This window comes from Dromiciops gliroides, chromosome 2, assembly GCF_019393635.1.
Source record: "Dromiciops gliroides isolate mDroGli1 chromosome 2, mDroGli1.pri, whole genome shotgun sequence".
NCBI lineage: Eukaryota > Metazoa > Chordata > Mammalia > Microbiotheria > Microbiotheriidae > Dromiciops > Dromiciops gliroides.
In genome coordinates, this window is record NC_057862.1 from 153,100,035 (window position 1) to 153,113,869 (window position 13,835).

Consider the following 13,835-nt stretch of genomic DNA (forward strand, 5'->3'; position numbering starts at 1 on the left):
GGTGTCCCGGGCTCTGAGGGCTCATCCCGGTCCCGAAAGAGTTAAGGCATCGGGCCTTCTCTCGGCTGGTTGAGAGCGGATTAGGATTTCCTGGGACTGCCCAGCTATCACTATGGTTTATTCTCGTGCAGTGTGTGCATGTATGCGCTTTCCCCTTTCCTCCCCCTTTGTAGTTTCCTAGGTTATCCTTCTTTCTTCCTCTCTCCTGCCTCCCCCCACACCCCCCAGCCTGGGCCCTCTTTCTTTCTTCCTGTCTCGCCTTCCTGTGGCGAAGGAGGCTCATCCATTATAAATGCACATACTGTACTGACATCACCGCCGCTGCCAGAGCGAGCCGCGAGGACAGCTTAATCAGATTCCGAGGGGTGGTCCCTCCCCCCTCCCCCTTTCCTCCTCCCCCGCGCTCCCTCCTCCCCCTCCCCCATCTTCCTCCCTCCCTCCCTCCCTCGCTCGGCTCCCCTCCACTCCGCTCTGCGCTCTGCGCTCTGCGCTCTACCCGTAGCCACTGACGCCGCCGCGGAGCCCTCTGCGGGGCAGACACCGCCGCAGCTCTGCGTTCCCCCTCGCTCCGCTCGCTTCCTCACTCGGGCCAACCTCCCGCATCCGCGAGAGCGGAGGAGACAGGAGGGGGCGGAAATCCAGAGCGAGCCGGAGCGCGCGAGGAGAAGTGGGCTGCCCGCCCCCCATCCCGCCACCCCCTCCCTCTCCGCCACCCTTGGGCTTCGGGAAACCTTCCCCAGACTTTCTGCATGACTGTCACAAAGGTAAGCGTCCTCGACCAGCCCTGCCCTGTGCGAGCCGGGCGGCAGCGGCCGTGACGTGGGCCAGCTCCCGGGCTGAAGGGGCAACCGGACTGCGGGCGCTGGGTGCAGGCTGGAAGAGAGGGCAGGGCAGTGCAAGGGAGGGGAGGGGGAGGAAGTCCTCTGCCGCTGGCTTGCCTTTGCGTTGACATGGGTGTCTTCTGTCTTAAAGGTGCAGCGTGCACTCCGCCCCCCACCCCAGCCCCCTCCTTGCTGGCCGTCTTCTCTCACCCACTCCCGTGCCCCCCTCCGCAAAGCCAAGCACTTCCACTCCTTCGCCCCGGATGAGTGGAGGGTGGGTGCAAGGAAACAGCTTTGGGGTGGCCCGGCGATGGGAGTGGGATGGGCGTGAGGACAACCCCCTGGCTGGGCACCCGGGGAAGTGGCTTCTCGCCTCGGATACTGCATTTTTAACCCCTTGAGGACTCGGGCGGCCAGCTCCGTGGTCCTTGCTAAGGCCGGCCGGTGTGTGTTGGTGGTTGCGTGGCCTCATACCTCCTGCACACCTCCCAGTAAGCAGGTCCCCGGGAGGGGCTGGCTGTCATTTCCTAAGAACAGTCCTTCTTGCTCCAGAGTAGCCCACAGAAGAGGAGAGAGCCCCCAGACTTCAGAGAGCCGGCCTCCCCCGGCTTCACGAGAAGCTCTGGTTCCGCTCGGGAGCCGCGTCTTCCGAGGGTCTACAGGTGGCCAGGGGTGGGGTTGGGGAGAGGGAATCGGGGAGTCCTTTGAGAGCAGGGGTCAGAGTCTTGGGTGACGCAACACCCGCATTTTCCTCAAGTGAAGAGAATGATAATGGTATGCAAGATGAGAAGCAAGGTTTATTTTTGAAAGGTGTCGCTTTTTGCTTTTCCGTCTTGGTATAGGAAGGGGTTAAGGGGGAAAGGATTATTATGGTGTCTTGCAAAGGAGAACTCAACTGGAAGTAGGCTTAGTCTGAGGGCCACATTGTTTATGTGAAATTGGCCGGTCACACAAACTCTGTTTCCTCACCTGTAGCACAGAGGCAAGAATAATACAGCATCCGATCCTACCAAAGGAAGTTCCAATGTTTGCAAGAAGTGCCTGGGAAAGTATGTTCCAAAGATGGCTTCATGAATGATGTCAATCCCTTGGATGGCCAAGGGGACTGTGTATTACTTTCCATTGGGATTTGGGATAAAATCCTCCATTGCTTCCCCAAATACTACTCACTACCTTTTCCTAACATTGGCCTGGCTGCTGGAGGTGATGCCAAGAATAGAGATGCAGTCTGTGTGCTGGGAGGCAGGCAGGGCCATGGGGCATGATGGAATGCTAGTTCTCAGGCCTACTGAAAGGGGTAGGGAAGGTCAGAGAGCTCAAGTCTTTACTGATTAACTCACTATGGGGTTGTATGCTACTTTTGATAGGATTAAGGTGGAATAAACTCAAGAGAGAATCTGCTAAGGACATTTGAGCTAAACTTTTCCTAATGGCTACTGGTCTTTTTAAACGTAGCTTAATATAGGCACTCTGGCAATGTGTTAAAAAAGAACTTGGAAACAAACTTTATAGACAGAAAGTTTTTCTCCAAACAAACGTGTATGCTTTTCTATCTTTTCATTTTGTCATGGGCAAGTGAACGAAGTCCGAAGTTAAGTTACTTTTCCCATTGTCTAGGTTTCAGTTTCCTCTTTGGTAAAATGAGGAGGCTGAACTATATGATTTCTGAGGGCCTTCCCAGATCTCACGAATTTGAGGTATTCATAATGACCCTGAAGATGGAAGAAAAGCAGTCTGTCTGGGCATAATAGACTAGATGGGGAAGATTAGAAGTTGGTCAAGCTGTTTTTCTCTTAGATTCTTTGCAGACTCAGAAGAGATGACCACCCCAGAAATGACTGGATCTTTTGGCATGACAAGACAGAAGGGTATTGTGCTGGGGGCTCATGGCCTGCACATACCGAAAATCTTTTTCTTTCTTTCTTTCTTTCTTTCTTTCTTTCTTTCTTTCTTTCTTTCTTTCTTTCTTTCTTTCTTTCTTTCTTTCTTTCTTTCTTTCTTTCTTTCTTTCTTTCTTTCTTTCTCTCTCTCTCTCTCTCTCTCTCTCTCTCTCTCTCTCTCTCTCTCTCTTTCTCTCTCTCTCTCTCTCTCTCCTTCCTTCCTTCCTTCCTTCCTTCCTTCCTTTTTTAGTGGGGCAATGAGGGTTAAGGGACTTGCCCAGGGTCACACAGCTATTAAATGTCAAGTGTCTAAGGCCTGATATGAACTCAGGTACTCCTAAATCCAAGGCCGGTGCTTTATCCACTGCACCACCTAGCTGCTCCCCGCCCCTGCCTTTTTTAGACAAGTTTTGTGTTTTCCACCTTTCCTTCCTTCGTTCTCCATCAATATAAGTTTCTTAGCCATTTTTGTATCATGGACCCCCTTTGGCACTCTATGGACCCCTTCTCAGAATAATGTTTTTAAATGCATAAAATAAAATACGTGGGATTACAAAGGAAATGAATTTTATTGGAATATAGCTATGAAATATGACATTTTTAAAAATCCCCACAAGTTTGTGGATCCTTGGTGAAGCACAAATTAAATCAGCTCAGAGAATGCCATCGTTCCTAAGCCCTTCTCATTATCTGCTATCGCTGGGAAGCAACTAGGTGGCAAGATGGATTGAGTGACTCACTTGGAGTTTGGAAGACCTGAGTTGAAATCCAATTTCAGGGGTTTACTAACTGTGGGACCCTGGGCCAGTCACTTAACCTCTGTGTGCCTCAATGTTCTCATCTGTAAAAGGGAGATAATTATAGCAGCTTTCAGGGTTGTTGTTAGGATCAAATGAGATAATAGTTGTAAAGTACTTTACAAACCTTAAAATGCTATGTAAATGCTAGCTATTGTTATCTGAGGTGGGCAGCAAGTGGGGTTTTTGATTGGGGGCTGGGAAAGGTAAGCGTGTAGAGTAACATTGAGAGACTTTTTTTTCTTCTTTCAATAAACATTTATTTTTTCCATTTACCTGTAAGGGTAGTTTTCAACATTCATTTTCATAAGATTTAGAGTTCTGAATTTTTCTCCCTCCCTCCCTTTCCTCCCCCCTCCACAAGATCGCAATCAGGTTATATATGTACAATCCACAAGTGTTCTTTTTATCAGTTCTTTCTATAGGGGTGCATAGTAAGCTTCCTCATTAGTTCCTTAGGATTGTCTTGGATCATTGCACTGCTGAGAGTAGTTAAGTCATTCACAATTACTCACTGAACAATACTGCTGTCACTATGCACAATGTCCTCCCAGCTCCACTCACTTCACTATACATCAATGTTCATTAGTCTTTCCAGGTTTTTCAGGGATCATCCTGTTTGTCATTTCCTGTAGCACAAGTCCATTCCACTACTATCATATAACACAGCTTTTTCCATCATTCCTCAATTGATGGACATTCCCTTGATTCTCAATTCTTAGCCTCCACCAAGAACTGCTATAAATATTTTTTGTACAATGTTTTCCCCTTTTCTCTTTTTCATGATTACTATTGTTAACTGTTTCCCTTCCATCCTATTCCCTTCCCCATGATATTTATTCTATTATCCATCTTCTTTCATCCTATCACTCTTCAAAAGGGATTTGCTTCTGTCTGTCCCCTCCCCCACTCTGCCCTTCTTTTGCCCCTCTCTCTTGGTTCTTTTTTTGTTTTGTTTTTTTTGCAGGCAATGGGGGTTAAGTGACTTGCCCAGGGTCACACAGCTAGTAAGTGTCAAGTGTCTGAGGTCGAATTTGAACTCAGGCACTCCGGAACCACTGCTCCATCTAGCTGCCCCTTGCCCCTCTCTCTTTATCCCTTTCCTCCTATTTTCCTGCAGGGTTATAGAGATTACTCCATCCAATTGAGTGTGTACATTATTCTCTCCTTGAGCCAATTCTAATGAGATTGAGGTCCTTGAGCCAATTTTGATGAGTGTTAGGCTCAGTTACCGCCCAGATTAAATAGATTACTCCACCCAGTTGGGTGTGTCTATTAGTCCCTCGAGGCAGCTCAGAGGAGTTTAAGATTTTTGAGCCTTTTCTGATGAGCATAAAATTCATTTACTGCCCTGCTCCTCTCCCATCTCTTCCCCCACTCCATAAGCCTTTTCCTGTTACTTTCATGTAGGATTTTGCTTCTACCCTTCCCCCTCCCCCGATGAATTCCCTTCACCCCTCAATTTAACCCTAAAAATGTTATCATCTAGCTAAGTGACACAGTGGACAAATCATCACCCCTGGACCCAGGGGGATAAGGCCTTGGCCATATTCTGAACAGATGTGGAAAGAAAGAAGCTACTCCAGAGGATCATAACTGAAAATGCACTAGTCTAAGAGACCTGGGTTTTAGTACCATCTTGTCCTGTGGATTAATCTGTTTTCTTGTCTGGATCCTGCCAGTAACTTACTGTGTAACCTTGGTCTCTTTGGGATACAATTATTTTTTTTTTTTTGGCAGGGCAATGAGGGTTAAGTGACTTGCCCAGGGTCACACAGCTAGTAATTGTTGAGTGTCTGAGGCTGGATTTGAACTCAGGTCCTTCTGACTCCAGGGCCTGTACTTTATCTACTGCCCAACCCAGCTGTCCCCGGGATACAGTTCTCTGGGAATCGTTTTTTTCTCATTTGAAAGGAGTCAATCGATTATTGTTGCTGTTTTGTTTCAATTGTGTCTGACTCTTTGTTTGGAGTTTTCTTGGCAAAGATAATTGGAGTAGTTTGCCATTTCTTTCTCCAGCTCATTTTACAGATGCAGAAACTGAGGCAAACAGGGTTTAAGTGACTTGTCCAGGGTCACACACACAGCTAGTAAGTGTCTGAGGCAGGATTTGAGCTCATGAAGATGAATCTTCCTGATTCCAAGTCCAGTGCTCTATCCACTCTATCCACTCTATCCACTTCGACAGCTAGTTGCCTTAACCAAGGTTACTTCTTGCTTTAACATTAATGACTATAATTCTCCTCTTTGGAGCGGTCAGAGGCTCAAATGTTTGAGAAAGGCAGCGGGTCCAGAGTCATGCATTTCACTCAGTGGATCTTTTTACCACCCTTCTGGTCTTTCACTTTCCAAACTATTATGTTTAAGGGGGAGGTTTCAGCCTCCTTTCCCACCTCCTTCAAGCTCTGATCAGGACAGGATGGCTTCCTTGTAGTTGCCTGGGTCAGGCTATTAAGATGGTGTCCTCCCAGGAAAGGATCCCTCTTGAAATGTGTTCTATAACCCTCTGAAAGGATCCAGGTCTCCTGCTGAGAGGGACCTCTGACTTCCTCAGGACCAGAGTTCCTGCTCAAGATGATTAGAAGCCTTTAAAACCTTATGACCAGTGGCTCCTTCTGGGACTCAGCTTCCTTGTGTCTAAAATGATGTTGATGGGACTAGATGCCCGAGGATGCAACTTTGGAAATCAAGACTTGACTTAATGTCCAAGAGGGCAAATTGAGACCCTTCTCTTTGGACCCTGTACCCATTCTCTGTCCTCTAAACTGGAAAAGCCTGAAGGAATTCTGCACTTGCTAGCCCTGATAAGCTGGTCAGCTCCATCCCCAGAGCCCCGGCTAGGATTTGAGACTTACTATACTGCTGCTTACTCCTTCCCTCACCCTCATGAAGGGGAGGGGGTCCCCAGGTTAACTTCCTCTCAGATTCCCACCCTGTAGCTACATGTTTCATTGATTTTAGGAAGGAAATTCCATTTTGAGGCAGGAGTTAGAAGACCTACACAAAGAAGCTACCTCACCCAATTCTCTGGGCGAGGAATGGTAAATAAGAATGACTCAAGCTTTTGGGAAATGCTGGAGGCTAGAGTGTCTACTGTTGCAGTCTATGCAAGGGTAAGGGGTGCTTTGGAATGAAGAAAAGCATGAGGCCCAGTCAACTTATGACCTTGAAGAGTATAGTTTTCTTTAGAGAAACACACATGAAAAGTTAAGTAATTAACACAGCGGGGGCAGCTAGGTGGCTCAGTGGATAAAGCACCAGCCCTGGATTCAGGAGGACCTGAGTTCAAATGTGGCCTCAGACACTTGACACTTACTAGCTGTGTGACCCTGGGCAAGTCACTTAACCCTCATTGCCCAGCAAAACAAAACAAAACAAAACAACCCTCCCACCCCCTCGCCCAAAAACTACAGAGCAATAATACAGAAGACATTATAGGACCAAATAAGAAAGATACTAGTGGCATAATATACAAATATATCTCACTATTTTGCCCCTACATTAAATGGCCCAAGATTATTGTGCCTTTTGAAGGTATCCTCATTTTTCATACATTTTTTTGTCTTCTTCATATTATCTGCTGTCAATATGCTTCTTCTTCTTCTTCTTTGTAGGGCAATGAGGGTTAAATGACTTGCCCAGGGTCACACAGCTAGTAAGTATCAAGTGTCTGAGACTGGATTTGAACTCAGGTCCTCCTGAATCCAAGGCTGGTGCTTTATCCACTGTGCCACCTAGCTGTCCCTTAATATGCCTCTTCTTGTAGCTCTCCACTGTCCTCCCTACCCCCAATTTATTGCTTTTATTTCTTTTTTTTCCTTTTTTTGGAGGAGGGGTGTTTTTGTTTTTTGTTTTCGGTGAGGCAGTTGGGGTTAAGTGACTTGCCCAGGGTCACATAGTGCTTTTATTTCTTGTGGGCGAAAAAATCAGTGCCCAAATATGTGTCAGAACTAGACAGAAAATAAGAATAAATAGGCTTAGAATGAAGCACTGATTAAAGTACCTGATGTATACTATACAGGCTTTAATAATGTCTATTGTTGCTATTCGTCTCTCTCTCTTTTTTTTTTTGCTTCTTTCTTTCAATTTTCTCTGTGTTCCATATAGATTACATTGCCAACCAGTCAGCAGTCTTTTATGAAGCCTTTATTATGTTGCAGGCATTGTGAGACAGGTAGTTTTTAAATAAGTGGAATGTTCTAGAATGCAAATGACTTTCAGATGATCTGTGCCATAAGACACCTCCATTAAAGTAGATGTTTGGAGTTGACTGTGGTTCTAGTTTATACAGCCTCAGTCAAAAGGTGAGATCCCTGAGCAAGAAGGTACAGGGTAGGAAAAACCTTAGGCACCCAACCGGGCTTTAAGGTAGAAACTTAGCTTCATAGAATCATACACTGAGAGGGCAGGATGGACCTCAGAGGTCATTGGTCCAACCCCTTCATTTTACAGATGACAGTAAGACCAAATGGTACAAGAACTAAGTGTCAGAGACAGGATTTGAACCCAGATCCCCTACCTTCAGAGCCCATTCTCTTTCCACTGTATAATGCTATCTCCTTTTGCCTAATGCACTCGATCCTAGGGGATATAAGTTATAGAATGCTGGACCAGGGAGATGGGCCTTGGAAGAAGTAGACTATAATTGATTTCTGTCTCTTCCCCCCTCACTAGCCTTTATCTTATTTGGGAGTTAGAAAGACTTAATAAGAGGCCACCTAGTTCAATCCCTCCCTCCCCCCCCATCTCCATTGCTACTTTACAGATGATGAATTTTGGGACCTTTCTACCTTACTTCCAATATCTGCCTAGATTATTCCTTGCCTTTCTTGTACTCAATCTCCTGCATTCTGGTTTACATTAGGAAATAATGGTTGTTATAGATTTACTAATACTTTCTAATTCATCTCCCTAAGGTGTTACCCATTCAGTAGAAAATCTCTTAACCCACATAAATCACAATCTCCAGATGGCCCTTGAAGTTGGATTCCAATAGTGAGAATCTTGGGCCCAACCCCAGGAGCAAGAAGAAATGTCTTTGGGTAGCCTTGCAATGTCTATTCTTCTGATGCATGGGACAGGCCCAGCCAGCCAGAGTTCCCCCAAGGATGCTGCACAGTACTTAAAGAAACCTCAAGCTATTATGATTAGACATAAGCCAGCCATCCTTGGGTCCAACTCCAGGGAGATAGTGGAGAAAGGGATTCACATCCTCCCCGAGAACTCCAGTGAAACAAAGACCTTCTTGAAAATTCTGAGTATTCTACTTTCCCACGCCTTTCCTGTTTGGTTCCTGCTGGGAGAGGAAGTGAAATAGCCAGGGACCCATAGGAACCATGATCTCTGAATGAGTCTGGGGATCAAATTTCCTTGGAATACTCCTCTCCCACTTCTTACTCCCGTGGGAGGATGGAGTACTCATCACAGCAGTGGGTGGGGTCCTTGGTTGTTTGTCTCCTGTGTCTTCAGTGGACAATCTCTTCTTCCCTTCCCACCCACCCCCAGCAACGTTCCTGCTCTCTCCTGCTATCCAAATATATTCCGAGGAAAGGTTTGGATATCAGTCACTGACATCTCTGTGAAAATCAGTTTTTAGTACCTAACATCTTCTCTCTCTGGGTAATTTGCTCTTCAAGTCTGTCCCACTAGAAAAGAAAGGATTCTGTTTCCTGGTGAAGGAAGGTCAGTGGGCCGGTGGGAGAGATAGTTTGGGGGTGTGGGAAAGCTCCTTCCTCAAGCCCCTGAAATCACACTGCTCAAAGTAGTTGCCTTCTTTTCTCTTGACTATTATATTGGCTCTAAACTGTACCCAAAACAACCAGCCCCTTTAGGCGATTCAGGAAAATGAAAATTAGCCAAATGGACTGTTTGGCCTTCCTTGGGCCAGGCAGCCAGTTGATGGAATAAATTTTTCCACGTTCCAGACGGTTATGTTGGCCTTAGCCTGTGAGCTCTTGGCAGAAGAGCCTAGGTTCTGATTTGTGTATTACTGAGCACAGAGTGTGTATGTTCTTCATGGGATATCACAGTGCACAAGTCTCCCTGAACCCCTCCCGATAGTGTATTTCTTAGTCTTTCATCCTCCAGCGTCCCCTTGCCCACCTCCTGCCTCTCTTTTCCATCCCCTCTTCCTGGTGTCTCTCTCCCCTTTCTCCCCTAGTATGTCTCTTAAAGTCAGGAGTTCTTCACCTTTTGTTTGTGTGTGTTGTGGATCCCTCTGTCAGCTTGGTCAAGCCGATGGACCCCTTGTCAGAAAGAAATCAATGACGTCGAAATATTGTTATCAAAATATCAATAAAAATAGGCCTGCAAATCCCAGGTTAAGAACCCCTGCCCCAGCATTGGTTCCTTTAATATACCCCCCTCACCCGCAGCACCCTCCCCCCACCTGTTACTTAAGGCTCTGCACCCTCCCTTCATTATTCCCTTGGCCCTTCTCTCCCTGGTGTCCCTCCCCATATCCTACTTCATCTTAGTTCATTCTTTCCCCAGACCTATTCCGAATTTCCCCCTAGTTCTTTCTATTCTTAAGCAAACTATTGTGGAGCAGTGGAAAGAGCACCAAGTTGAAGGACCTAGGTGGGAATATAAACCTGTTGTCTATGTTGTCTGGTGCACAGTACTTCTGTGGGCCTGGGGGTTCCTTATCTATAAAATAAAGGTGGGGAGTTGGAACTAGATGACCTCTAAGGTTCTGTAAAAAAAATTTAATTATTTGCTAACTAATCTAATCTGGAAATTATAATTTTGGATTTATGAAAAATTTATAACTATATGAAAAATTATAATTGAGCCGTAAGTCCTGCCTCGGTCGCCATTCAATGTAGAAATATTTTGACTCACTAGCCTAATTTGGGGGGACTAATCTATGGAGGACTAATCTGGGGACTTTTGACTAGTTGGCTATCTGACTGCTATTAATTTAACATGGGCCGTTTATAAAGTTCCACCATACTGCTCCACTCCCAAAATTGGTAAGCAAAGGATTAAGAAGCCTCTTAACTAAATTATCAAAGCAGAGTTTATTTATGAGATACTATTTAAAATTAAGAATATGGGGAAATAAAATTTACAACCTGACTGCATTGTGGTGCAACTCTTTGCATCTCTTTTCCACCTGCTGGGCCTGGACCTTCTTTAATACAATAAAGGTCTTAGCCACCTCTTGCCTTAGGGCACTCAGGTCCTTTATTCTAACTCCAAGCCCCTTTCACTTTGTATATCCCCTTGCTTCTAACTTTTCTCTCCTTACTGCCGCTGAACTCCTGTGTTTCTCTCTCACTGACCTTCTGTCTGTCTGCTCTGTCAGTCTGCCCTTCGACCTCTCTTTTCTCTGCTCCTAGTCCATTAGCCTTCTTCTGCGTCCTTGTAGCCCCTGTCTCCCTCTCCCAGTCTTTCTAATCTCGTCAGCCGCGCCCCTGAGTCTAACTCCCAGGTCTATGTATACCTTTTCTTCTCTTTACTCAAATCTCAGGGCTTCCTGAGCCCCCATAGACCAGCTAATCCTCCAGCCAGGGCTGCAGCTGGTGGGGGGGGGGGGGAGGTGTGTGTGCTCGAACCTCATGTGCTACCCCAGAGCCCAGCCTGGACAAGCCCAGGATCTCTTGGATACCTCTGCTCAGGGCGGAGGGAGCTGGGGGCTTTTTCCCCCAGCTGTCTTTTTGGCTCAGCTGAAGCAGAGGGGGAGGGGCACCAGCCCCTCATTGAGATTCTGAGGGCCTAAGGCTTTCCAATCTCAGCCTAAAGGTAGGGTCCCCAAATCAAAATAAATTTCCCCAGTTCCTTCCAACTCTTAAGTCAATGATCCTATGAATACTCCTTTTCCTTCCTTCTTGATCTCTGCTTTGCGGGTAGGTATCATATTGATACCTGGGCAACTAGATGGTGAAGTAGATAGAGTACTGGACCTGGAGTCAAGAAGACCTGAGTTCAAATCTAGCCTCAGACACTTACCAGCTGGGTGACCCTGGGCAAGTCACTTAACCCTGTTTGCCTCAGGTTCCTCATCTGTAAAATGAGCTGGAGAAGGAAATGGCAAATCACTCCAGGATTTTTGCCAAGAAAACCCCAAAAGGGGTCAAAAAGAGTTGGACACAGCTGAAAAAAACAACTGAATAATAACATGTTGATGCCATTGTGATTCTAGTTTTGTGGTGTCCAGCTGGGCCATGGAAGTCCAGAAAAAAAATAAGTTCCCAGCCTTGTTGGAAGCAGGAGTTATAAGGAAAGAACAGATGCAAAGTGAGCTATTTCAGAATGAAAATAAGCTGTTTTGAATGACAGTGTCTTTTATGGGGAAAGAGTGGATTGACTCTTTTTTTTGGGGGGGTGCAGGGCAATGAGGGTTAAGTGAGTTGCCCAGAGTCACACAGCTAGTCAAGGGTCTGAGGCCGCATTTGAACTCAGGTCCTTCTGAATCCAGGGCCAGTGCTCTATCTTGGGGTTGGTTTGTTTTTGTTTTTGTTTTTTTTTTGCCAGTGCTCTATCCACTGTGCCACCTAGCTATCCCCATGGGATTGATTCTTTCTTTTTTTTTTTTGGTGAGGCAATTGGGGTTGAGTGACTTGCCCAGGTTCACACAGCTAGTAAGTATCAAGTGTCTGAGGCCAGATTTGAACCCAGGTCCTCCTGACTCTAGGGCCGGTGCTCTATTCACTGCACCACCTAACTGCCTTGGGATTGATTCTTAAGGAAGGATGTGACACCTGGGGCAGCTGTCTCCCTCTTCCCACTAGACAAATAGTGTGCTGAAGCCTTGGTCATCCCCATCCTGTGAATGTGGTCATTGCATTCATCTTTTCTTAGACTCATCTGTTCCTTTTTGCCATGCAGTAAGGCACTGTCTAAATAATAAAATGATGGGGTTTCTCCTGGGTAGCTTAGGATAGGCCACATTGCAGATTGGAAGTATTGTACTTGGTGTTGTGAATCCTGGGTTAAAATCCTGATCCTATCATTTCTTTTGTTGTTGTTGTCATTGTTTTGTAAGGCAATTGGGGTTAAGTGACTTGTCCAGGGTCACGCTGCTAGTAAGTGTCAAGTGTCTGAGGCTAGGTTTGAACTCAGGTCCTCCTGACTACAGGGCTGGTGCTCTATCCACTGTGCCACCTAGCTGCCCCATCCTATTGATCTTATCATTTCTTACAAGTTTTATGGCCTAGAGCAAGTCACTTAACCTCTCAGACAGAGGTATGTGTGAAATGGAGATGCTTGCTCTAACTACCCCAGAGGGTGATTTTTAAGAAAATTACTTTGTAGGGCTAAAGATCAGAGGGAAATAAATCACTCTGATTTCACTAATATAGGAATCAGGAAGCTTCTTTATCAGCGAACATCAGCACCTTCTTGGCAATTTAGTCTGAGAAAGTTCTCCATAGAGTTGGGAGGTTGTCATTTTGTATGCTTCAGAGGCAAGATTTGAACCCACACCTTCCTGGTTCTGTGACCAGCTATGCTATGCTGCCTCTTAAGACTTTAAGGTGCTTAGAAATACAGAAACACAAGTATTGTGGTAAAAAGGAAGCCAAACCAGGGGGTAGCTTTAATCCACATATAGAATAACTTCATATAGAAAAACAAGAACAACTCCAAAAAACTGTTCCCCACCAAAAAGTAAATACCTTAATCTCACCTAACCATCTCCAAAAAATAGGCCCTGTTGGTCACGGGGGCAACTACATGCCAGTAGAGATGGTTTAGTTCAGCTCATCTCTGCTACAGGAGACATTTATACAGATCACATACTTTAGGGATGGTGGGTCAGGAATCTTATCTTTTATTTTGATGGGCAATGAGGGTTAAGTGACTTGCCCAGGGTCACACAGCTAGTAAGTGTCAAGTGTCTGAGGCTGGATTTGAACTCAGGGTACTCCTGAATCCAGGGCCGGTGCTTTATCCACTGTGCCACCTAGCTGCCCCCCAAGAGTCTTACCTTTGATGAAAGAGAGAGAGAGAGCCAGAGAGAGAGAGACAGAGACAGAGAGAATAAAGTAGAGGCAGAGGTCCTGGACTTGAATATTTGACTGCCATCTGTGTGATCTTAAGCAATTTGCTTTACTCTTCTGGGCCTCCATTTCTTCATCTGAAAAATGAAGGAGGTGGAGTAGACGATCACTAAAGTCTCTTTCCGCTCTAAATTTCTGATGGTAAATGTGTTAGCCCTTGTTTCGTGTGTGTGTGTGTGTGTGTGTGTGTGTGTGTGTGTGTTTTAATCAAACTAACCATGTGTCCCACCTTTGAAGGCCCACCTTTTCCAGGACCTTCCCAGACTACTGTAGCCCATAGTGCTCAGCAACTTCTTCTGAACTCTTCTGGTCCCCTCAGATAGTGTGCTCCAT

The 13,835-nt window shown here is 46.0% G+C and overlaps 1 protein-coding gene across 1 annotated transcript in view; it reads left to right on the top strand.

The window, feature by feature from the left end:
• The first annotated feature begins 442 nt into the window (after nt 1–442).
• The window catches only part of CORO2B (coronin 2B), a 232,775-nt gene continuing 219,382 nt past the window's right edge, over nt 443–13,835 (top strand). Inside the window, exon 1 of the mRNA XM_043986428.1 lies at nt 443–764. Coding sequence (XP_043842363.1) covers nt 750–764 — 15 coding nt within the window. The 5' untranslated portion in view covers nt 443–749. The remainder of the gene's footprint in view (nt 765–13,835) is intronic.